The 22601-nt window shown below is 54.4% G+C and overlaps 11 protein-coding genes across 11 annotated transcripts; 1 reads left to right on the top strand and 10 right to left on the bottom strand.

Annotated features, from left to right (window-relative positions):
* Positions 1-282: 282 nt before the first annotated feature.
* J7T54_001189 (uncharacterized protein) lies at positions 283-1457 on the bottom strand (the record flags this gene model as incomplete). The annotated part of the gene is made up of 2 exons (XM_051507244.1): positions 283-719; positions 779-1457. 2 exons carry the CDS (start codon positions 1455-1457, stop codon positions 283-285), a joined length of 1116 nt encoding a protein of 371 aa, XP_051361541.1.
* A 201-nt stretch (positions 1458-1658) lies between these two features.
* On the bottom strand, positions 1659-2717 carry J7T54_001188 (threonine aldolase; the record flags this gene model as incomplete). Its single annotated transcript, XM_051507243.1, has 1 exon — positions 1659-2717. One exon carries the CDS (start codon positions 2715-2717, stop codon positions 1659-1661), a length of 1059 nt encoding a protein of 352 aa, XP_051361540.1.
* A 393-nt stretch (positions 2718-3110) lies between these two features.
* On the bottom strand, positions 3111-5771 carry J7T54_001187 (uncharacterized protein; the record flags this gene model as incomplete). The annotated part of the gene is made up of 4 exons (XM_051507241.1): positions 3111-3870; positions 3925-4599; positions 4662-4741; positions 5244-5771. The coding sequence occupies 4 exons, from the start codon at positions 5769-5771 to the stop codon at positions 3111-3113; spliced, it is 2043 nt and encodes a 680-aa protein (XP_051361539.1).
* A 608-nt stretch (positions 5772-6379) lies between these two features.
* Positions 6380-7441, bottom strand: J7T54_001186 (UDP-arabinose 4-epimerase-like protein; the record flags this gene model as incomplete). Its single annotated transcript, XM_051507240.1, has 1 exon — positions 6380-7441. One exon carries the CDS (start codon positions 7439-7441, stop codon positions 6380-6382), a length of 1062 nt encoding a protein of 353 aa, XP_051361538.1.
* A 1773-nt stretch (positions 7442-9214) lies between these two features.
* Positions 9215-10351, bottom strand: J7T54_001185 (c-5 sterol desaturase; the record flags this gene model as incomplete). The annotated part of the gene is made up of 3 exons (XM_051507239.1): positions 9215-9416; positions 9472-10053; positions 10101-10351. 3 exons carry the CDS (start codon positions 10349-10351, stop codon positions 9215-9217), a joined length of 1035 nt encoding a protein of 344 aa, XP_051361537.1.
* Positions 10352-10991: 640 nt separating this feature from the next.
* J7T54_001184 (Nitrilase-like protein) lies at positions 10992-11914 on the bottom strand (the record flags this gene model as incomplete). The annotated part of the gene is made up of 2 exons (XM_051507238.1): positions 10992-11816; positions 11870-11914. 2 exons carry the CDS (start codon positions 11912-11914, stop codon positions 10992-10994), a joined length of 870 nt encoding a protein of 289 aa, XP_051361536.1.
* Positions 11915-12687: 773 nt separating this feature from the next.
* J7T54_001183 (uncharacterized protein) lies at positions 12688-13386 on the bottom strand (the record flags this gene model as incomplete). The annotated part of the gene is made up of 1 exon (XM_051507237.1): positions 12688-13386. The coding sequence occupies one exon, from the start codon at positions 13384-13386 to the stop codon at positions 12688-12690; it is 699 nt and encodes a 232-aa protein (XP_051361535.1).
* Positions 13387-14133: 747 nt separating this feature from the next.
* J7T54_001182 (uncharacterized protein) lies at positions 14134-14595 on the bottom strand (the record flags this gene model as incomplete). The annotated part of the gene is made up of 1 exon (XM_051507236.1): positions 14134-14595. The coding sequence occupies one exon, from the start codon at positions 14593-14595 to the stop codon at positions 14134-14136; it is 462 nt and encodes a 153-aa protein (XP_051361534.1).
* A 974-nt stretch (positions 14596-15569) lies between these two features.
* Positions 15570-16790, bottom strand: J7T54_001181 (uncharacterized protein; the record flags this gene model as incomplete). Its single annotated transcript, XM_051507235.1, has 1 exon — positions 15570-16790. One exon carries the CDS (start codon positions 16788-16790, stop codon positions 15570-15572), a length of 1221 nt encoding a protein of 406 aa, XP_051361533.1.
* Positions 16791-17142: 352 nt separating this feature from the next.
* On the top strand, positions 17143-18748 carry J7T54_001180 (WD repeat containing protein; the record flags this gene model as incomplete). The annotated part of the gene is made up of 2 exons (XM_051507234.1): positions 17143-17671; positions 17850-18748. 2 exons carry the CDS (start codon positions 17143-17145, stop codon positions 18746-18748), a joined length of 1428 nt encoding a protein of 475 aa, XP_051361532.1.
* Positions 18749-18983: 235 nt separating this feature from the next.
* On the bottom strand, positions 18984-21515 carry J7T54_001179 (uncharacterized protein; the record flags this gene model as incomplete). Its single annotated transcript, XM_051507233.1, has 1 exon — positions 18984-21515. One exon carries the CDS (start codon positions 21513-21515, stop codon positions 18984-18986), a length of 2532 nt encoding a protein of 843 aa, XP_051361531.1.
* Positions 21516-22601: the final 1086 nt, after the last annotated feature.

The following is a 22601-nucleotide window of genomic DNA, read 5'->3' as shown; positions in this document are numbered from 1 at the left end:
GAGTTGGCAAAGGAGAATGAAGTATGACCAATGAACGAGCAAGGCATTGACCTGTCGCCCAACTGCTGCTATGAATTAATATGGCCTTTTCTTTCCCATAGCGCTCCGAACTGCAATTGAATGACTTTGCCCCGTGATGGATGTATATCCCTGTGATGACTCCTGATATGCTCCTCACCTCCCAACGGTCTTTACGTCTCGCGTAATCCATGTCCATCCTCCTCTCAAAGCAGCGCTTCCGTGCTCATACCCCTATGTTCGTCAAAGCAAAGGTCCCTCGCCTCAACCCACGTGCAACGCCTTGATCATGGCTTTAATATCAGTTGTTTCCATATATCCCCATCGCCCACCAATGCCACACTTGTACTCCTGCCCCTGCGCCCAAGCCGCGACGACCTTGCGACCCAGCCAGACGGCATAAAGCTTGTTGACGCGGTGCACCTCCCTCGTCACGCCGTCCTCCATTGTCTCCATCAGCTCAACGCGCCACGGCGGCGTCGCCTTCCACAACAGCTTGGGCGACGTCGTGGTGGCCGGCACACCGAGTCGGCAGGGCAGGTATTTCCTCACCGTCGGGGGCGGCGCGCGCGGGTCAATGGTGATAAAGTTGAGGCGGAGGCTGTTGTCCTTCATGTCGACCTGTGCTTGGGCGAGGAGCTCGCATGTGCATGTCTCGCATTCGTAGCAAGCTTTGGCGCTTTTGTGTTGCGGTTGATTGCCTGTTGTCCCTGTCAGTATCAATTGGTTGCTCTTTGGTCTCTGCACTAGGGCCACTCACTGCATAACATGCCAGCCGACACCTGAACTTTAATGTCCCTCAGCTCCTCGACATCGCCAGGACTGGCCTCAAACTCGTCGCCTACGGGCGCGCCACTGTCCCAGTTCTTGAAGATGGCCCTCAAATAGCCCTCGATGCTTTCGTTGGTCGTCGCCAGCGTGGCATCCTTGTTCGTCGCACTGCCGCAGGCGTGCAGGATCTCAAAGCAGTGTTTCAGCTCGGCCCGCTCGAGGTCGTCGGGGCTGGTGAGGATGCGGCTGATGGTCTGGTCGTTGGGCGCGGACTCGACTATGGTGTTGAAGAAGGCTCTCCGCTCCAGCGCGCCAAAGCCCTGCTTGCGACGCTTCTGCGGGTGGTCGGGCGGCGCGGTCGAGGCGGCACGGCGAAGCGGTGTTGTGGGAGGGGGCATGAGCGTCGGCTCTGCACCGCGCGATCTATGATAGCCAGGCGCATGAGGGCCGGGAACGATCACGGGGCCATCGTCGTCTGTAACCTCGACGCTGGGTATGGTTTCCGTCAGATCGTATGCGCCAGCCATGATGAGCGTGACGATGAAGGCTTGTAGGGCTGGACGGAGGTGGAAGCAGCGTGCTGCGCAGAGGAAGGGAGCGAGAGAGAGAGGTAGTTGTGCGTTGAGCAAAGCAGCAGCAGAGGCGTGTAGAGAATACAAGAATGGCATAGAAGGGTTTGATGAAAGAGGTGTGAGGACTCGCCGTAGAGAAAAAAAGGGCGCCGTCTACAAATGTGCACCTCCAGCCCAAGGCAAACATCGGATGGGCTGTGGCCATGGAGTATCACACGTGGACAATACTTCTCTCATGTTGAGTCAACGTTTCTGTGCGCGCTTAAGGTGAAACATCAATGGGCTCGCGCCCTCGTATTATTTCCATTGATGCACCATCTCAACAAATCTGTCGACCTGCTCCGAGTCCGTCGCCCAGGTCGTCAGCAACCTGATCACCGCTTCATCATCGCCATACCGCTCCCACACGTAGAAGGTGAAATGATCCTGAAGCACTTTGATCAGACCCAGTGGCAGCGCCGCAAACACCTGGTTCGTCTCCGTCGCAGCAGACACCGTGAAGCCCGCCGCCGCGATGCCCCTGGAGAGGGTCTCGGCTGCCACGTTGGCCTGTCGCGCGAGCTCAAAGTACAGATCCTCCGCAAAGAGCTCCGCAAACTGCGCACCGATGACGCGACCCTTGGCGAGGAGTGACCCGTGCTGCTTGACATAAAATTCAAACTCGGACGCGAGACGCGGCTCCTTGACCACGACAGCTTCGCCCAGCAATGCGCCGTTCTTCGTTCCTCCGATCCAGAAGATGTCGGTCAGCTCGAGGACGTCGGACAGCGTCATGTCGTTGGCCTTGGAAGCCAGCGCGGTCCCGATGCGGGCGCCGTCCAGGAACAGGATGAGCTCGTTCTGTTCGCAGACTTGCTTGATGGCAGCGAGTTCGTCTCTGGTGTATATAGTGCCAATCTCTGTCGCATTCGATATGTAGACCAGTCGAGGTTTAGCCATGTGTGGAAAGTGCCAGTTGTCCTTCAGTGCCCTCTCGATGACCATGGGCGTCAGTTTCCCCTGGTGCGGTGCCACATTGATGATCTTGTGCCCACTGGCCTCGACCGCCCCCGTCTCGCGCGTGACAATGTGCCCGGAACTCGCGGCAATGACAGCCTCGTGTGGTCGAAGACAGGCCGCGATGGAGATGGCGTTGGCCGATGTGCCGCTCGGCACAAAGAAGATGCCCACATTGTCGCGCCCAAGATGGCGCCTGATTCTTTGTCGTGCAAGCTCGCAGTATGTGTCGTTTCCGTAGCCGGTCTCTTGGGTTGCGTTGCTCGACACAAGGGCCTTGAGCAGTGCTGGATGGGCTCCTTCGCTGTAGTCATCCATGAAGCTGTAGGAGGGCATCCTTGTGGTTGTTTGGGACGGCATGCTTGAGGTATGATTTCTTCCCTTGGGCGTGACGTCTGGTGAATATGAAGACTGGAAAAGAACAAATCTCGCCGTGTAAGCAAGGTCATATTCCTTTTGTCTGTGTACATTGTCCAATCCCCACATACTAAACGTAACACGAATGCGACCATTGGCAAACATCCGGTTGTTAGTAACTCGGCTGTTAGTCAACCCGCCGCTTGTGGGTCGCTACTCAGCAAGCCGTTCCAAAGCGAGGGCCCGTGCAAAAATTGTTTTGCAGCTATAAATATGGCGTCCTCGTTTGAATTTGGGCGCAATGCTAGTTCCTTTATTCCATGTGAGGGTCTGTATAGCCTCTGAGCTTGTGGCATATCATGTGGTCAGCTGTACAAGGAATTGCTTTGCTGGAATTCATCTTGACCGTAGTTCGGATCCCGATCCAGGGGACTGGATAATCATGTTGATGGCATCAAGGGAAAAGTCGATGAAACTGCGGTATGTCTCGACCGTAGAGTGGCTGAGCGGCTTGGGGTATGTCAGGATCTTCTGGAACGTGGGCTTCAGCGGCGTCCCCGCTGCCGTGAGCTCGCTGGCCTGGTCGTAGAGCTCGGGGTACTTTCCAAAGAATGCCGGGTCGATCTTGTAGTACCCCGCGCCCTTGTCCATGTTGAGCTTGTTGAAGGCTGCACGAGCATACGCCGGGGACGAGAACAACGAGGCGACATCCGGAGCGGGGAGGACAGCCACCGTCTCATCGTTCTCGGCCGTGACGCTGGCCATGGTGTTGATGAGATCGGTCACTCGAACGTACACTTGCACTGGCTCCGCCCCCAGGACAAGATCGGACATGAGCGTCTCTACAACGTAGCCTGTCACGGCATCGCAGAATATCTGGTCAACATGTGGGTTGGCCGAGTGAAGCTGTATGAGACGATCTCGGACCGAAGGGAACGGTATCCAATCAATGATGAGCGGGTGCGCATTCTCCATCTGGGCTTTTATAGGGCGATACCTTGGATGTAGCTTCTCAAAGGTGGACGAGGAAGGGTATAGCTGCCACGCGGTGAGTTCAATAATGTGGAAGAAGCGCGTCTTAGCGTACCAAGCCATGACATCCGGTCGGGTCATGCTATTGAACATGGACAAGACCATAAGCACTGGCTGGTACACACTGGAATTGGTCAGAGAGGCGTCGGGACCATCTGAAAGATTCATCTTGGCTCACCTCTGTATAGATCCTGACGCATCCAATTTGTTCTTCAGCATGTGCTGTAGAAGCTGAATGTGGTCAGAGAACGGTGAATTGGTGCAGGGGTAGTGTTTGCCAAGCATCATTCTCGACTCCTCGGTTGCGTTTACTGCCGCCAAATACGGCTGCATACCCATTTGGTACTCGTGGCTCCAGATGTTGGGTATCTGGGAGTAGAGAGGACTGGTACCACCTGGGTTAACGAGGTCGAACCAAGTGCCACTGGTCTCTGCTGCGGGTTCGAGGCATCCTGTCTGTCCTGGGAGAGACTCGAGCTCCGTGGCGGTGAGGTCGAATGAATTTAAGTCCGAGGGCGGCTGGTCAGACGCCGGCCTATGATTGATCCGCTCAATAGGAACCATGTCTGTCTGGCAATTCGTATCCCGCCGGACAAGAGCTTCATCTCCGTGCGCAGTACTATCCAACGTCTTCGTCACAGAGTCGTTGAGCGACTGCATGGTCGCCATCATGCGCGACATGTTGCTCTGGAGGTCCACGAGCTGCTGCCGGAGCATTCGGTTCTCCTTCTGCAGAGCCTCCACGCGCTCACTCTCCGGCCGCTGGTCGGCCTGGACCCGGCTCTGGAGTTCCCGCACGCATTCTGCCTGTCTTCGGCGAAAGGCTCGCTGGGAAAGGCGATTGCGAAGCTTCCTGTGAAGCTGTGGTCAGCAACCAAACACCAAGTTCCAAGCGTGGGACAAGGATGAGCGTACTTCTTTTCCTGCTCGCTCATTGGAGCACTCATGTCGCCCCCTTCCGAGACCCTGGGTACATCCATGGCAATCGATGCATTCTAGAAGCACTGCAGGTGGTTGCACCAGCTGGCGTCTAATGCGGTTGAGTTGACGCTCCTCAAAAGTCAACTGGACGAGACGGCCCTGGGCGGTTACTGGCGGCAAACCAAGACTGATTAGATAAGGGTCTCCTGAAGATTTACATGTATGTATAGGGTATGCCAGATCCCAGGCTACCCTACACGGCGCCTATACGTGACAGTGGTGATTCTTTTTGCAACGGAGGCACTGGTTATCCTAAAGGGGGCTTTGCTAAATTAGGCTCTCAGTCTCCGGAATTGTCTCGACTTGACCGATTTTATTCTGCAATGAGCGCAATGTGATCGTGAGCTATATTGTTCTAACTGCTAAGAAAACAAATCAAACACCGAAGCACCCCCCCCCCACCCCCCCCACCCTCCCGAAAAAAAATCCTCTGCCAGTCATCTGCTAAAAGGTAATCTAAAAAAGAGTGTAGAACGAACGAGTTGAACCACAATCTTTCTAAGGATTAGGATTTACGAGAATCTCACCACCCTGTGTCCCCGATGGCACAACAATTTCCTCCACTCCAGCTGCGAGCTCCTTGTGCTTGGCCAACGTGCGCTCATTGCTATCAAAGTCCTGGTTGATCACGCCCACCATGCCCTTCTTGCAATGCTCCCCCTTGAGCTGGGGGCAGTAGTACCAAATGGTGCTGTCGTCCTCGATGACAATCTGAAAGACATTGTCGTTCTTGCCCTCTTGCGTTGCGAACTCGAAGCCCGGGAAGAAGCCGGAGCCGTCGGCCAGGGGCTGGCAGGGGTCGGCAAAGTTGGACTGGACGACGGAGTGGTTGGCCGGCAGAAAATCCCACTGGATGATATCGCCGACTTGGGCGACGACGTTGGCGGGCTCGAAGTTGAGACCGCCCTGGCCGGCGACGACGGTGTGGGTGACGCCTGTGAGGGGCGTGTCGGCGCGGGTGGGGTGGTTGCCGCCTGTCGTGGGGGTTGGCGCCGCCAGGACAGAGGAGACCAGAGCGGCAACTGACAGAATGTTCTTGAACATGTTGCTGGAGTGGGAGATGCGTAGGATATGAATCAGGCGAAAGACTTGAACTGTAAACTCGAAAAGAGAACGAAATGGTTGCTGTTGATGCTGTTGATGCTGTTCAATCTCATCCGAGCCCTCGACTCCCGTTCTTATATAGCCATGATTGAAACTACTATTATCATCTTCATGTCGACTTTCAGAAGTTTTGATACAGCAAACACTCACACAGCCCCCCGGACATGAGCTCTCCCGAACTTGGCAGAACCTCACCAACTCAAGGCCAACCTGAGCGTCAGCCGCACCGCCTCAATTCTGGTCCGGCAATGCAAGCAAGTAAGCGTGGAGCGAATGCGGCTGACCCAAGCTGATGCTTAAAATAATTAACGAGTGGCGTATTCTGTCAGCGCGAGTGAACTTTGTCAGAATCAGTCCTAATCTCATTTTTGGCTATTATGCAAACATTCACCCCAAAGGGGAAAAAGTGCTCATGAATCGCTCGGCATGTGCAAGTGCCGAAGGAAACACCAATGCCCTTCGCATCGACAACAGGTACTAAAATAGGATGCAGGACTGCATGATTATTATCTTGGTATCGCCCAGGGAACCCAGGAACATGGCCATGATCACTGAGGGTGGACTAAGGTGCCCATTCCGTGCAGTCGCTGCGACGACTTTGCAATGTTCTCATGGCCCCGAGCTTTCTCTGCCTCATACGCCGCCCTGAAGACTCCAATGTCCTCCTGGAAGAGGGGCCTCTTGTCCGTCCAGCCCGTTGCCCTACGAATCTTGCCGCTGCCCACCCACTGGGGGAAGTTGAACATGACATACAGCCGAGGCGGGAACCAGTCGCCCCCATCTTGGGGGAACCTCGCGCCATCCGGAAAGCCGTACGCAGCAGCCAGGGCATGGCCAATTTCCCCAACTGTTTCGTAGCGGTGAGCTGAGATGTTGTACACCTGATTGGCGACATCAGCGCGGGGCGCATGCTCAGCAAGCGAGACGTAGGCTTCGGCACAGTCGTCGACGTGGCACGCGTGCATCGGTGTCCTGGGGTCCACGGGGATGCGCAGAGCTCGCTCACCCTTGTCGGCTTGCTCTGAAGCGTAGTCTAGCATGGCGCCGTAGTAGCTACTCGAGTAGCCGTAGACACAAGTCGGGCGAAGGACAATACCGTCAAAGAGCTCTGGGTGATCGAAGACTCGGAGGGACGTCTCGGCACGCGAGCGCACTGCCTCAGCCGTCCCGTCAACGGGGCTCTCCTCAGTCTGAGCCACAAGGCCAGGATCACCGTGAAGAGCGCCGTCAATCCCATAGTCTTTACAGCCTGATGACCACAACAGCAGGGGGCGGACCCCATTCTCGTTGCCTTTTATAGATATTTGGCGGAAAAGGGCGATGAGCTTCTGGTAGACCGTTTCGTAGTCGGGATAGGCTTCGAGACAGTTGACGATGACATTGAGTGTGTTGCTCTCCTCGAGGAGATTGGGCACCCAGGCCATGTCATCCAGGGTGCCAACGACAGGCGTGATCTCGTTGACCTGCAGGTCGACAGTGGCTTCGACCCGCCGCACGAGTCCAAAAACCCGATAGCCGGCGCGTACAAAGGCTTTGCTGACGGCGAACCCAATGTAGCCATTGGCACCAGTCACCAGGACCGTCTTGCGGTAGGATTGGTGAGAGGTCATGGTGGAAGAGTGTTGTGGTGATGTTGTTTGTTTTGCTGCTGTGATCGTTTTGTATACTCTATTCAAGTCTGCCGGCATCTTTATATAGACAATATTCCACTTGCCCTCAAATTTTGATTAACAAGCATGTTGTGGAGGCGCGCAACATTGCCAACTGGACGGAGTTCAAGTCGTTCCGGCTGGAGAATGCTCAGTAAACAGAAATGCCACTATCGCGCGCTATCAGATTGTCACCAGGTACACCGCTGATGCTGATAGTTCCAGTTATAGGCGCTCAGGATGCCGTACAAGTGCAGGGCCGCGCCCACGACGACGAAACAGTGAAAGACTTGATGCGAGGCGCCGTAAATGTCGAATCTCTGTGGATGCCACGCTTCGGGGTAATGTGACTATCACGGTCAATTAGCTGTCGCTCTAAATGGATCGACGTGGCTGCTCACAGCATAGAAAAAGACCCCAGCAAGCATGCAGACGCCTTCGAGATAATACCACTTCAATCCAGCTTGCTGGTCAAGTTGGCCATACGGGAAGATTGCCACAGCGTGAGTAATGGGAGCAAAAGCTGAGAGGCCGGTCACGACAAAGGAGGCCAGTCGGACAGACCGCCATTCCGGGCTTTGCAAACCGGGACTGAGGTTGATGTAACCTGCAATCGTTCCAAGAACGAGAATCTTTCACAGTTAGTCGTGGCAACATGGACAAAAGTTTAGCGACATCTCACCATTGCCCAGTAGGCAACCTGTAGCCTTGGCTCGCAGTAGAACGAGACATAGATCCCCGAGACAAACGAGCCCAGTATCTGTATGACAATCGCTGCATAGTCGAGTCGCACCCACAGATTTGAGTAATGCTCAGAATGGCAGAGCAGAGTGTGGTAAGCGGCAGATATGCCAAAGCATCCCAACGACGTGGTCAAGTAGATGTGGAAGATGAGCTGATCCGCAAAGGCACTCGACGGATAGGCCTGCGAGAACCACAGATAAAAGGCGCAGTGTCCAACCAAGCAGAGTACAGAGGGGATCAGATGCGTGTAAATGTTGACGCTTTCGTTGTGCATGTAACGTAGGCTCGCGAAACAGAGACGCACAGAGTGCGTGACAGGTCGATACCCATTGACGGTCCAATTATTGGCAGAATACCATCCAGGCACTTGATCAGCTGTGAGTAGCTGTGGCGAACCCGACTTGTAGGTTTGCGAATGTTCGTGCAAGTGTGACTTGCGCGTAGGAGAGGCGGACTTGGCTCTGGCGAGTGGATGCTGGCGACGTTGAAGCGGCATCATGTCAATGAGCTGATGCTTACGTGTGCAAGAATGATGGGAACCCTCAAGGTCAAAACAACACAATGATTTCTGGTCTGTTGAATGAAGCGAAAGGCGCACTCTCGACAATAACGCGTCTTGTTGGCAGCCGCGCTGAGGTCGGCAGGGCAGAAGTTCAGAATCCAGATGAAGCCGTCATGATCCATAAGCGCGCCCACGTGTTTGGCCGGTCTTGGTGTTGTGTTTTGGCCCTGGAAATTGGGGTGGGTCACAACTAAGAACGAGAGCCGCGTAAACCGTCTTGGGCCCTTGGCAGGTCTCAACTTTGATCCTTCTTGCCGTCGAAACTCGCCCTTTGATATATATACGCTGACTGGCTTGTTGTTGTTGCAAGGCTCCTTAGACCTCAGTGCTTCCGTAAGCTGTGTAGTCCCCATTGCCCGCCAACTTGTCATGCTACTCCTTTCCGACCAGACTCACAAACCAAACTGCATGGGTGGCGGGCACATAGATCACTGCAGCTTCTTTTCTATCGTCGAATACTCCCTCGAGTCATCGCCCTCCACAATCTTTTGGAGGCGCTCCATCTCCTTGACGTCAGACCGCCAGGTCTTCTCTGACATTTTCGTCTGTTTGTCGAACCACGCGCCGTCTGGTTTTCGATAGCTGCCGCCGAGCCTATCCCAGAATGTGAGGAACTGACCGTAGTTGTAGCTATTCACGGGGATTAGTGCTTCTCCACATGTATCGGCCACCTCGCACGACGTACTTGAAGTAAAGATGATGCGCTGAGTGGCAGGCAGCACCGTTGATGACAGGGTTGTCAGTGATGTATTCGCCATCATGGATCATAATCGTCCATAGGTTCACAAACATAAACGCCGTGATGAAGACGAACTTGTGCATGGGGAAAAGCATCGGAAACAGATGGTAGGGCGCAGACTGCGCAAACCCATCCAACGGGTGAAAAGCGTAGCTCGCGTACGGCGTCGGCATGATCCACCTGTGATGCGCCTTATGAAGCCACTTGTATATCCTGGGATGGTGCAGGCCGCGATGGATCCAGTAGATGAGCGCGTCGGTAAAGAGGATGAAGAAAAAGATCTGCGCGTAGTCGTACCATGCCCCTGGGCCCTCTGCAGTGTGCCCGTATAGACGAGTATAGCCACGAACCTCGAGCAGGAAGACCATGCACGTGGGGACGGAGATCCCAGGCATGGCAATTAGTGCTTCCTTGATTTCCTGGCGAATTTGGTTCTTGAGATACTTGGGATGCTTGAATGTCGCCTTGTCGAAGACGAATACGTACGAGAGAGTGGCGAAGAAGAAGTAGTTTACCATTGCAAACACCCTGTTGATCAGCTCGGATATTCCAGTAGCAGTAGATAGGGGACTCACCATCCTAAGAAGAAGAGTGTGAACGTCTGACGCCAAATGTTGTCTCGTGACCAGATGCTTCCGTATGCTTCTTCCGCAGGTTGGAGGTAGAACAGATGCGTGCTCGGCCTATACTCCCAGTTCGATGTACGCTCGATCGTGCAATTACCGTTGTCGCTGTAGACTTCAAAGGACAATGAACGCACTGGCAAGGCCCACGCGTAGATGCGATCCGCCACGTAGTGATCCACGACTTCGAGAACAATGTCCATTATTGCGGTGGAAATTCCAGGTAGACTTTGGAATGAAGAAAAGCGTGGTCGGATGTGCACACCATGGGCGACATATACGACGATATAATTACAGGCAGCAGACGATAGGGCCGACTACAATGTCCGTTGCTCCGTACATCAACATAAGAGCGAGAATCAATAGTCGCCTGTCTCGGCGCGCCTCGTACGATAAGGCAAAGTGGCCAGTGCTTCTGATGCCGCGTGTTGACTGGTTTCGTTCAACTTCGGCTGGCAGCATGTCCGGATGACAGATCGTACGATTTCTGATCCGGCGCTGCGCATCCTTAAGCAGGCCACATGGCCATTTCGGGAATGCCAGGGAGGACAGGAAGTCATTTGTAATTAATTAGATGGATATAAGCTGACCTTGAGATTACAATGTGACCTGTGGCACCTTTTCACTCTCCTGATCTGACAGAGAAGCCCGTGAGTGAACTTCTTCTTGAAGCAGTGCTCATGATTCGGCTCAAATGACAGAAAAAGGGGTCGAGCGATCCCTTTCTTTTGCTGGCTATGTCATTTTCGCTGCATTCACAAACGAAATGATGGGCGATAACGGATGAAGCGAGCTTGTAAGCAATTCATGACGTTGAATAGCGCTTCCTGGCACCGCCCGACCTCAGTTCCTCGTCAAGGTATAGTTGTAGTGCCACCCTTCTCTTTGCATGTCCGTTCTCACCTTGTAATTTTCTTCTGCGACATCGAGCACTGCCATGTCGATCTCCCTCACCAACACACCCTCCTCGCCGATTCCAAGTCGCCCCAGACAGCCTTGCACCGGCATGGTGATACTGCTCAGGCCGCCAGCGTTGGCAAACGCGATGGCGGCAGTGTTCTCGAATGCCCTGCATTCCGTCGCACTCTTGATGAAAACCGCCTCCGAACTTGGATTGATAGCCAGGGCCGAATCCGAAATGTCGTTGGGAAACCACCACGAAGGAATGATGATGATCTGCGCGCCATCAGCAATTAGCGCTCGAAACGCCTCCGGGAAAGCGAGATCCCAGCAAATAAGCATGCCAGCCCTGACAGGCCGACCATCCTCGCGCCTCAGATTGATGTCAAAGGCCCCATGTGGCTCGTCACCCGACGAGACGAGATGTTGTCTTTCTGGATGCCAGAGGTTCTTTTTCTGATATTTCCCAGAGATCGCACCCGTTTCACCGTTGATAAAGTACGCCACGTTGCCTATACCTTGCTCGTCGGGCGGGCCTGTTTTCTCGCATATTGTGCCAGGGACAATACTCATCTTCAATTCGAGAGAGAGCTTCTGGTACTCATCTAGATACCGACTGGATTCCACAGAGGCGAGGCGAAAGCCGGGTTCATCGGGAACCCACGATGTGAGGTGAAACTCAGGGAGGACAGCAAGATGACAGTCCGACTCGGCAGCCTGTCGAAGGTAGGAGCATGCTTTGACAAAGTTGCCTTCAATGTCCATGGCCTGTGAAATTTCAGTCAGATACGTGTCTTATGACGTAGGAATTGGCGACAAACCTTGGGCTCAAACTGGATCACTGCGATCTTGAACGTTGGCGCCATGGCTTCGGCGGTGAGTTCTTGCGGACAAAGATAGTCTTTGACCGGCCGACGTAGCAGTTACACAACGAGGTTGCAGTCTTCTTGGCCAGACGACAGCGTGGTAATGATGGCGCCGTCGTCGTTTGACTTGTATAGCGTCAGAGTCCCAGACTATATGCGTCAGGCCAAATGCGACGCAAGCTGGCAAATCTCGTAGTTCTGAAGCTTCAGTCTCGAGATCGTGCTATCCATTCTTAGATGAGGACAAGGTTGAAACAATTGCAGCTAGCACGTGAGCTGGATGCGCTGCTGCGGAGGTTGAGGCGGGCGGGAATAAGTTAATAACCGCGGAGGGGACGTGACGCCACTCTCACTCACCTCAGCCTAAGTGACCTCACCACCACCGGAACTAGAGAACATCACTTCACAAAGTTGGAAAGGGGTAAATTTGATGGCTTCAAACCCTTAGTAGAAGACAAAGGCACACCAGTCCAAAGTATCGAATGTGCATGCATATTGTGCGTCATGTTCCCCGCCTAGGCCCAATCACGTAAGTTGGCCCGGACATCAAAAGAGGCGCCGCAATAACAGTTGAGGTCATTGGAACAAATCCAAATGAAACCAATTCTAGACTATATCGCCTTCTGCAACTGCGTTCTATCTCCTTGACCCGGCTTTTGATCTAACGGGCTGTTTCTCGTGCTGGAGTTTCAAAGTCAAACCTCCTGGCCCCCACGCTGTCCACCCCGAGACAACAAAGGTAGCAAAACTCCTCGAGACTGGTAAGAATGCATCTAGTTGATAAAGTCCCCCAAAGTATTGCGCAGCTCCTGCGTGGCGGTCTTCAGACCAACAATATCCACGGTGTCACTGCCAGAAGACTTGCTGGCGGCGTCCGCGAATTCGACAATGGTGCCCACAAAGCTCTGAGTCGCATCCTTGACGGCGTCAACTTCCCCCTCGATATCTTCCGTCACGGCAGGCTGGGGTTTGGTATCAGTGCCTTCAATGACGTCCTGGAAGCTCGCAATGTTGTCCTTGGTAGTGGTAACAACCTTTTCGAGCAGATCTACCTCCTCCTGAGTGAGGCCTGTGGCATTCTCGGTGACACCTTGCGTGCCACCAGTGGTAGACTTTTTGATGGCGTCACTGCCACCCTGCAAGGCCTGGCGTATCATCTCGTAGGCTCCCTTGAGAGCCTCGGCGTCCTCGCCGGCGCTCGCAGCAGCGTCAACCGCTTCCTTCACAGTGTTTTCCGACTCGGCAGCTTTATCCACCAATCCCTTCAATGCGGGGGATATCTCAGGTAAATTTTCCGCCATGTTTTGAAGAGTGCCAATAGCAGTCTGTTGCATGTTGCCAGCGGCTGGCTGCTGCATGTTGCCAGGGACGGGCTGTGGCATGTTGCCGGCAGCCGTCTCTTGACGAGCGGGAAGCTTGCTGGGTGCCGCCAAGACCAAAGAGGCGAGGCTGAAGATGTTTATAAACTTCATGATGGGGTTGTTGAGATGGTTTTTGTTTGTGCCTTGAAATATAGAAAGTATTGATGTTGTTGATGCTGATGGAGAGCTGGTTGGGAACAATAGTGGCATCAGCTGGTTTATATATACTCAGTCATTCTCCTACGCTCTAATCGAACTTTCCAAAACAGGTCCTCAGTCTCTGAAAGGCATCATCCGGCTTGATCGATCGATCTCATCGACAACAATTGCTGCACGGTCGCATGTCTATTAGTACCACACATTCCACTTACCTTTCGCAGAAGGCCCAAGGAACGTAGAAACCACAGACAGATGAGAGGTTTTCGTTGATCTGCACTCGCTCGACGTGACATCCCAGATCCTGAGCTGACGAAATCATGTTCCAGATTACGCATTGCCGAGACAGTGGATGAGACCCTTCGAGACAGGGGAAGGCCAATTTCCCTGACTATTAATGCCGTCAGGATCGTCAATCTACATTCCGGATCTCTCCTATTTGGACAAGGTCATTTTGAGAGGAGCAAGATACCCCTTTAACCACCGATTCACAACACCACGTTCAGTTCCTCGCACATCACTTATGGCCACACTGGCTAGAAACCCCTGGCCAGATGATACTTGACTCTTGAGTACATGTGCCGAAAGTCATGCAGATCACAGTGCGTCATTATCCATTCCAAGGGAACCAGCCCTTGATTTAATCTCCTACGTTGATATCCCCGCGGCGCGCGCGCATCGATCGAAAAATGCAGCGCTATGTCATCGTAGCTTCTCCAATGTCGCCAGGTCAATCTTCGTCATCCCCAGGATAGCCTCGGCCACCTTGGCTGCCTTCTCTCCTCCCTCTTCGCCCATGGTAGTCCCGAGTCCCCTCGGGCTGATCTGCCAGCTGACACCGTACCGGTCGACCAGCCATCCAGCCGCCCTTTTCTTCTCGTCCCCTCCCTCACCGAGCCGCTCCCAGTAGTAGTCCACCTCCTCTTGGGTGTCGCATTCCACCTGGAAACTGACTGCTGGCGTGAACCGAATTCCTTCGCCACCGTTGATGGCCACAAAGGGAGCATTGTTGAGGGTGAAACTGACGGCAGACGGGGTGGGTGATGAGGGGAAGCGGTGAACTTGTGTGACGGACGAGTTCTCAAAGATGGAGATGTAGTGGTTGGCGGCTTCTTCAGCATTGCCGTTGAACCAGAGGTTCGTTGTAATTATACAATTAGGCATTTTGTCCGCAAGATTTCAATTTGCCCTCAAACCACCGTCTTCATAGGCGTGTGTCAGAAATCCGAGTTGTAGGGATAGAGAATAACGAAGTTAATACAAATAGAGAAATTAAAAGCGACCAGCGCCTGGGAAAATTATGTCAATATTTGAGTAGAGAATTGTTCCATTTGCGCAACACAGAATGCTTCCCAATTTCCTACTTATACCTCTTATACTGAGGCCATCGCCAAGATATTCCGTGGGATCGTCACGGCGCCCTTTCCGTACGTCTACGGAAGAATCCAACACAAGCGATCCGACTGGCTGCTTCGCGCTTCTGATACATCCCACCTTGCGCCGTAGAATAATCTGAAACGTCTGGAATATTTCTGGAAACGATAGATCGCCCGCACAAAACGTGGCAAAGGCGCGTGGAGGCCAACCATGTGCTGATGCCGAATGGGGTTGTACCATACCAGCCCTACGATCAACAGTCCTGCAGGAGTCTGCTCAGGGGGGCGGGGGAGAGCTAGCTCGCCCACAGTGCTCCCGGGGCAATCCATCAACGTCAGATATCGCATTGCAGAAATCCTGACAATGATCGTCCTGAGTTTGACATGTTACTTCTGCCTAAAGCGACGATTGAAACCTCCGCGATGCGTGTGCAGGTTCATCATTACCCTCTTTGGACGACAAGGGCATCGCTTCCAGCGCAGGACCGTTGAGCGGAGGATCTAGAGCCCCATAGATTCACGCACGGAGACGAAGGACCCCATGGGCACTGTCGGCAGTCACTCGACAGGTCTCGCGTTGTTTCAAGAGCTCGCCACAAGAGGCATCACATGCTGACACTGACATCAGCGACAAGACGAGGATAATAATACACTTCCAGGAGCAGCTAGCTGATCGATCCCGCCTAGCGCGAACGCCGCTAGCGCTGTTGTCAATGGTATATAGTACAGCCGAATCGTACAGACGCGGTACGCCACCGCGAATCACTCATCTCTCCGCATAGAGTATCGTACAAAGTGCTCCAACTCTTCTAGCCTTCCCGTCAAGCTCGCATCAAAGGGTGCCACGTCTGTAATGGCCTTGGCGAACGGGCCCTGGAGCCCGAGCTGGCAGCTCGCCACGTGCTGGCGTATCTTGCCCAGCAAGACCTCGGCCTGATAGTCCGCGTACAGGCCCGTATTGTGCATTTCCTCCAGCAGGTCAAGAGCTGAAGATGCGTCGCCGAAGCGATTCCAGTGGATGGACGCCAGGTTGGTGTAGAATGACGTCGACACGCCCAAAATGTAGGATGTTAGACCGAGCGATTTAACCTGTGGCAAGATCTGAAATGTGTAAGGCGACGGTATGGCAAACTGCGTGTTGAACAGCTTGAGTGCGTGGAGAAGGTAGTGTGAGTACAGCGCGCCATGAATGTCCATGATATGCTCGTTGTCCTTCTCTCCAGCTGCCTCACTTGGTGTGGTTGCGACCGACTCCCGCTCCACAACATCCTGCAGTTTGGCCATTTTCCCGCCGCGAGACTTGGTCTTTTTCGTCTTCTCGCCTTGCGAAACACCGAGTTTGCCCATGAGGCTGAACACCTCCCGCTCCATGACTTGCCACAGCTCAAAGTCATCCTGGCAGGCCTCCATCTTGGCCTCCATCCGCTTTTTCTCGGCATCCCGTACTTCCTGGTAACGGGCACGCTTTTCCCACAGCAGGCGATCCTCGGGGGACATCTCTTCCAACTCCGTCTCGCTCGGGGTCTCGAGGATGTTGAATGCCTGCTTTGCCGCGTTGCGCACTGATTGCGGGAATGCTTCCAGATACTTATTGCGAAATTCAGTCATCCGTTCCGGGGCCGCTTTTGGCGCCATGGCGCCCGACTGGAGAATGCTGTCTGCGCCACCACCTTCCGCCGGGGGCGTGGATGGGCGCCGTGGCTTGGGCATGTTGCCCGCCGTGATCTCGTCGAAAATGTTCTTGAAGATATGCGCCTCGCTCGGCGAGAGTGTTCGGTTGGACGCCTTGAGCGCTTCGTGTGTCATGTCGCTGCCGGATCGCCATTGTTTCTTCGCCGACGTGCCATGCCCAAAATCAAAAGGGATGTTGCCCTCGTCGTTGTCATCCGCTCTCGAGCTGGCGTACCGTACAATCGACCTCGTCGCTGGAAGGCGCCATGCCCTCTGTATTGTGCGGGTCTGATACAGAAAAGACAAAGACATTGTGACGAAGTGGATGGCGGTTGTTATGTGCGAAATACCAATGTGCGAAATACCAATGTGCGACAAGCGATGGTGATGGACCCTGAAGAACGGGCAATTTGGATTACATAAGCAGAAAATGCCGAGCAGACGCGGTGACGCGTGACTTCGCGCGTTGAAAGTTCACGGTCATTAACGCGCTCAGGCTGCCGTGCACGGTGCACGTCATGAGTGAATGGGAGACCCATCCCTCAAGCTGCTCTCACCTTCTGCTGCGTTTGCTGCATTTGACTTGACCAATTTCCATGTACCGTTCATATTTTTATTCGGCGAATCCGTCTTTCAATTCTTCAGGCCATCATTTACCGCCAAAATGCCTGTAAAGAAAGAAGATAGTGGCGGCATGTCCGTCTTCGAACGACGCCGTCTGGAAAACATCAAGGCCAACAAGGAGGTCCTGACTGACATTTCGAAAACGGCCAAAAGGGTCATGCCGGAAAGACCTGCTCCAAAACCTGCACCTAGACCAAAGAGAACATCTGACGCCACACCGACCAGACGTAACACCCCTCGTGCGACAAGGACGAGCTCGCGGCTAGCTGGCATAGGTGCCGACGACGAGACCCTCAAGCGGAAGATGGAGGTCGAGAACGAGAACCAAGCCATGCAAGCCAAGGCGAAGAAAATGCGACACAATGGCGACCTCAACTTAGGGGATATCGCTGTGGAGGGTCGGAAATTTGGCAACGGCGTTGCCGGCATCAAGGATCTCTTCCGGGGAGCTGAACCGGGCGTGAGGACATTCACCGAAGACGATGTGACGGAGACGACCGACAAGTCGCTCAAGGAGTTGAGGGAACAAATGAGTGCGCTCGAATTGTACGAGCACTGGCTTCCTAATGGTATGAGTTTCCGCCAGCCTCCTCTGCCCGCAGGTGACTGACCTATGCTCAGAGATAAAGATTTGCCCGCAACGTATCTACTCACTCGGCTTTCATCCTACGGAGGACAAGCCAGTAATATTCGCGGGGGATAAGGAAGGCAATATGGGGATCTTTGATGGATCCCAGGAACGTCCAGCCGAGGGCGACGACGATGAAGATACCAAGCCGCTCGACCCTGTGATATCGGCCTTCACAACCCACACACGCACTATCACAGGGTTCGTCTTCCCACCGAACGATAGCAACGCAGTATACACGTCGTCGTACGACTCGTCGATCCGGAAGATGGATCTCGAGAAAGGCACATCCGTGCAGATATGGGCCCCCGAGGACCACGACGAGGACCTACCGCTATCAGCATTGGACATGCCCCCGAACGAGCCGAACATGCTCTATTTCTCCACGCTCAGCGGCTTGTGCGGCCGATACGACATCCGTGACCCCAAGTCCACCGACATCTGGCGTCTGTCGGATCACAAGATCGGCGGCTTTTCGCTGCATCCCCTCCAGCCGCATCTCCTCGCCACGGCTTCTCTTGACCGGACGCTCAAGATCTGGGACTGTCGCAAGATCACCGGCAAAGGCGACCTGCGGCATCCCGCGTTGATGGGCGAGCACGAGTCGCGTCTGTCTGTGTCGCACGCCTCTTGGTCCGCGGGCGGCCACCTCGCCACCTCGTCGTACGACGACACCATTAAGATTCACGCCTTCCCGGAATGCTCAACCTGGAAAACGGGTCACGACATTACGCCTGCATCCATGGAGCCCACCCACAAAGTCCGTCACAACAACCAGACCGGCCGCTGGGTGACGATTCTGAAACCTCAATGGCAAAGGGCGCCACGGGATGGCATACAAAAGTTTGTCATTGGCAACATGAATCGCTTTGTGGACGTGTTTGCCAGCGATGGCAGCCAACTAGCCCAGCTTGATGGTGAGGGTATCACGGCCGTGCCCGCTGTCGCGCATTTCCATCCCAGCCAGCGGTGGGTCGCTGGCGGCAACGGGAGTGGCAAGCTGTGCCTGTGGCGCTAGACGAGAGGTTGTGGAAGAGGATGGCATTGCGCTTTCAATTTATGCGTGGCGTTTGAGGGGAATGCGTTTGTTAGTGGACTTGGATGCATACTGAATTAGCTCGTTGTATACGCTTGCAAAGGACCCCCGTGGAGGGACTTGGATGACCCCCGAAGATGAAGGAGAGCGCGGAGGCGGTTTGAAATGTAAATCGTTATTATTTTCGTATCAAGATGATGCCACTGGGTGGAGCCCGTCAAAGAACGTCCCATTGCATGTTCCACGGCTCGCTACCCTTGCTCGCATCGACACCATGCTTGTACGCACTCATCAGTTCCTCCTGATCCACGCCGCAGTGGATCTGGCCATCTCTACCCTTGAACCAGCCCAGGCCGTAGGTCGTGCCGTCGTCGAGGCGGTCCGCCATTTGCGAGTTGGTCAGTTTGCTCGTCCCCACAAACTTGTACACCATTTTGCTTTGGTGAATGAACGCCAAGACAGAAGCAATGGTGCTCGGTTGTCGGGGGAGGAAGGGATGGCGCCGTCGCACAAAGACCATGGTCGAGACGAGGGTCATGTATAGCAGGATGAAGAGCGCCGTGGCCAGGGATACGAAAAAGGACCGAGCCGTTTCTTGACCAGACTCCATATCGTCAGGATCGATGCCAGAGTTGTGCATGAACTCCCTGCCACGGACGGTGACGAGACTGGAGACGAGGATGGTCAGGAACTCGGCCATGACACTACCCCAACCAAGGAGGAACATGATAAAGTGCCCGTTGATTAGCGCTCGCAGCGGCATGTACGCAAAGGGCAAGGCTGTGTAGTCCAACGTCAGAATCTTGGAAGGGGCGTGTCGCTTCGAGAGGATGTAATATGGCTCCATCATCCTCACCGCCGTCTCAAGACTTGTCCAGCCGAGTTTGAGACCAACCGCCATGGCAGTCGCTAGCCAGGGTACCTTTTCAGTGACCACTTCGGCAGGTGTGAAGAGAAACGCTGGGATGAAGCCCGTGAATAGTATGAGGGCGATAATGAAAGGTATGCACGACGCCGCGCGGAGCATGGCTGGGTGCGGGTTCTGGGAGAAATGCGTCCCCTCGTACTTCTCCCTGTCCCGGCTCGATGCCGGGTTCTCGTCGTCTGGCGTCAGTGACGAGTTTCGCAACAAGTAGCGATGGTACTTGAGCTTGTGATGTATATCCTTTGGCTTGGCTGTATCGAGGTCTTTGAAGTCCATCAGAATGTGGCTGACCACAGCCATGGATGCCAGCCCAGCTATACCACGGACATCGGCCACCAGGCCTGTCCGTCTGGTCTGCAACAGGTAGAAGAGCCCCAAACCGCCGACGACGTTCAGCGTCAGCACGGCTGTCAACAGATACGTGGACACGGGCGAGAAGTAGATCTCCTGGAACCCTTCCCTCTTCCCCAGCGTCAATGCTGCCGCTGCAAAGGTGGGCACCAAAGACACGGCAAACGTCGTCGCTGCGCTCGACAAGGCGACAGCGTGATGCCCAACTTTCAGCGCGTGGAAAGGTCGGAAGAAGCTGAACATTGAGACATAGTCGACATTGATGGACTCGGCAGCAAGCGCACCGCCTGGCTTGGACATTTGGAAGTACGCCTCGAGCCGTCGCACTTCGAAATCGGTAAACTGCCACAACACGCCGTACACGACGGCGACAATGGTCGGTCCGAAGCGCACAGTGAAGTATATACCCTCGTCGACTTCACTCGGGCTCTTGAAACGCAGGATGGGGTTGTCGCGCGTGTACATGCGGAAGAGAACCTGCGTCATCACAGCCAGACCGATTGATAGCAGGATGAGCATGGAGAGATATGGCCAGCGCATCGAGAATGGTTTCCAGTTTGGCTGCGGATAAAAGATCTGCGTCGTGGCTGCTTTGCCCAGGTTGAAGGTGGAACGTCGCGCTTCGTCCGACGTGATGCCCGTCGGTCCCTCCATTGTGCTCAAGTCGGCGCCGGCTGGCTCTGGCTCTTCGACAACAACCTCGATCACCTCGCCTCTGCGGTTCGCTTCGCCTTGGCCAGCATATCTGATCGTCTCGACGCGGCCCAGTCGTTTTCTTGACATCCTCCGCGTGAACGATCGCGAGAGGCTGCGCTGGGCGACTGTCGGAGAAGACAGAAGATCAGCATCGCTCACGGTCGTGTTTGGTCGGAACCCGAGGCCAAGCCCGCCAGTCAGCATCCCCTTGGCCTCGTCGTCCTCGAGTTTGCGTATGAACGCCTCGTCTTGTGCGCCCATGGGCCCCAGCGCGGACCCCACGTCGAAGCCTGGAGCAATTATGCGATCCTCGTCCAACACGTCGGGATGGCCACCCATGGGCGCCGCGGCTTGCATAAGCGAAAGGTCAAATTCCTCTTCGTCAATCGTATCCGGGCCTGGTCGGCGTAGCGAAGTCCCTATCCGCGACCTATAACTCGCCTTTGACGGTGTCCTCGACGGCACGGGCCTTCCAACAGGCGCGTACCCCGCGCCCGATGCGCCGGTGTACCCCAGGCTCCCCGTCCATGATTTTGTGGGAGAGGAATCGATTTTCCCTTCGTCGTGAAGCTCTTCGCATGGATTGAGGGTACTGAATGATGCTCTCGAGCTGAGGCTGACGAGCGATTCGCGACCGCGCAGCGGCCCGGGACTATCGTAAGGGTTCGAGCGCGTGTTCCCGTAGTCACTGTACTGGGAGAGATCCGATACCCTGTGGGACAGGTATTGGTCTGGTTGACGGAGGGGTTCTCTTCCTGCGTCACTCCAATGTGACATGGTCGTGCATGTCGTGTCTCAGTAGCAGCACAGAGCTACAGACCCAAGCGCGCGGACTGAGTTTCTTGTAGGTGAAAATGTAATTATCGCTTAGTGAAGATGCTGGAAAGCAGACGCGAATGAGCGTCTCTCTGGGGGCATGAATCAAACGAGCGACAAGGACGGACAATCGTACAAACGCGGCTGCGCTCGAGAATTTGAAGGAAAGAGGACCAGTTGCACGAGGACATGGCAGCTGAAATGAGAAGTAAGCGACTGGACCTGAACAAGCCACGCTGACGGTTCCTCCAATCCGCATCCAGGGCCAAGCCAGCCCACGATACGTCGGGCGGCTGCAGTGCCTCCCCGACTGCTCGTAAGGGTCTGGTCGTAAGGCTGGGGCTGGGGCTGACCGTGATGGCTGGAGACAGGGGATCGCAGTCCAAGCGCGGGACTGACCCGTCGTGTCGTGGACTCGTGGCAGCCTACCCTGTGAAGGCACCACCTACCGCACGGCCAGTTTACCTCTTAAAAATGCTAGAAAATGCTACAAAGTACGCTCCGTAGAATTGACAAATAACCCATCGCGAGGTTCTTTCGTGATTGGTCACTGATCACCTTTCCTGACGGAGCTCGTTATCGTGAAAGAACGGCAAGCTAAAGGCTAACAGAACAAAAAGAAACCAGATGATGGATTATCCCAATGGTTAACCTTGGCGTTTGTTTACTTATTTGCTAGTTATAAAGCATTGGCTCTGGCCAATCCCACTTCAACTTCGAACCCAAGAAATAACAATAGAGACACTACAACTGCCCACGATTCATCACAATCCACTAACACGAACCTTCCTATCGGATTGGGAATTCTACTAATTGGGCTTTATTATTCGTAATAGCGTCATTGATACGGCGAAAATGAAAGCGTTTCGGCGTCGAGCAGAACTGGTGGTTCAGCTCATTCAATGACCAACTCTCCAAGACGCGGTTCACCTCCACAGCGCAGAAGACACGGGCAAATGCGCAACAGCTGTGCATGACTGGGCACAGCGTGACGGAATGGGTCATCGTCGTGTCGGGCGCTACAACATAGACAGCATCGTTGCCCGG

This window comes from Emericellopsis cladophorae (genome assembly GCF_022114955.1).
Source record: "Emericellopsis cladophorae strain MUM 19.33 chromosome Unknown NODE_29_length_272814_cov_116_152143, whole genome shotgun sequence".
NCBI classification, from domain to species: Eukaryota; Fungi; Ascomycota; class Sordariomycetes; order Hypocreales; family Bionectriaceae; genus Emericellopsis; species Emericellopsis cladophorae.
Note: the sequence above shows the minus strand (reverse complement) of the source record. Positions and strands in the feature narration are given on the sequence as shown.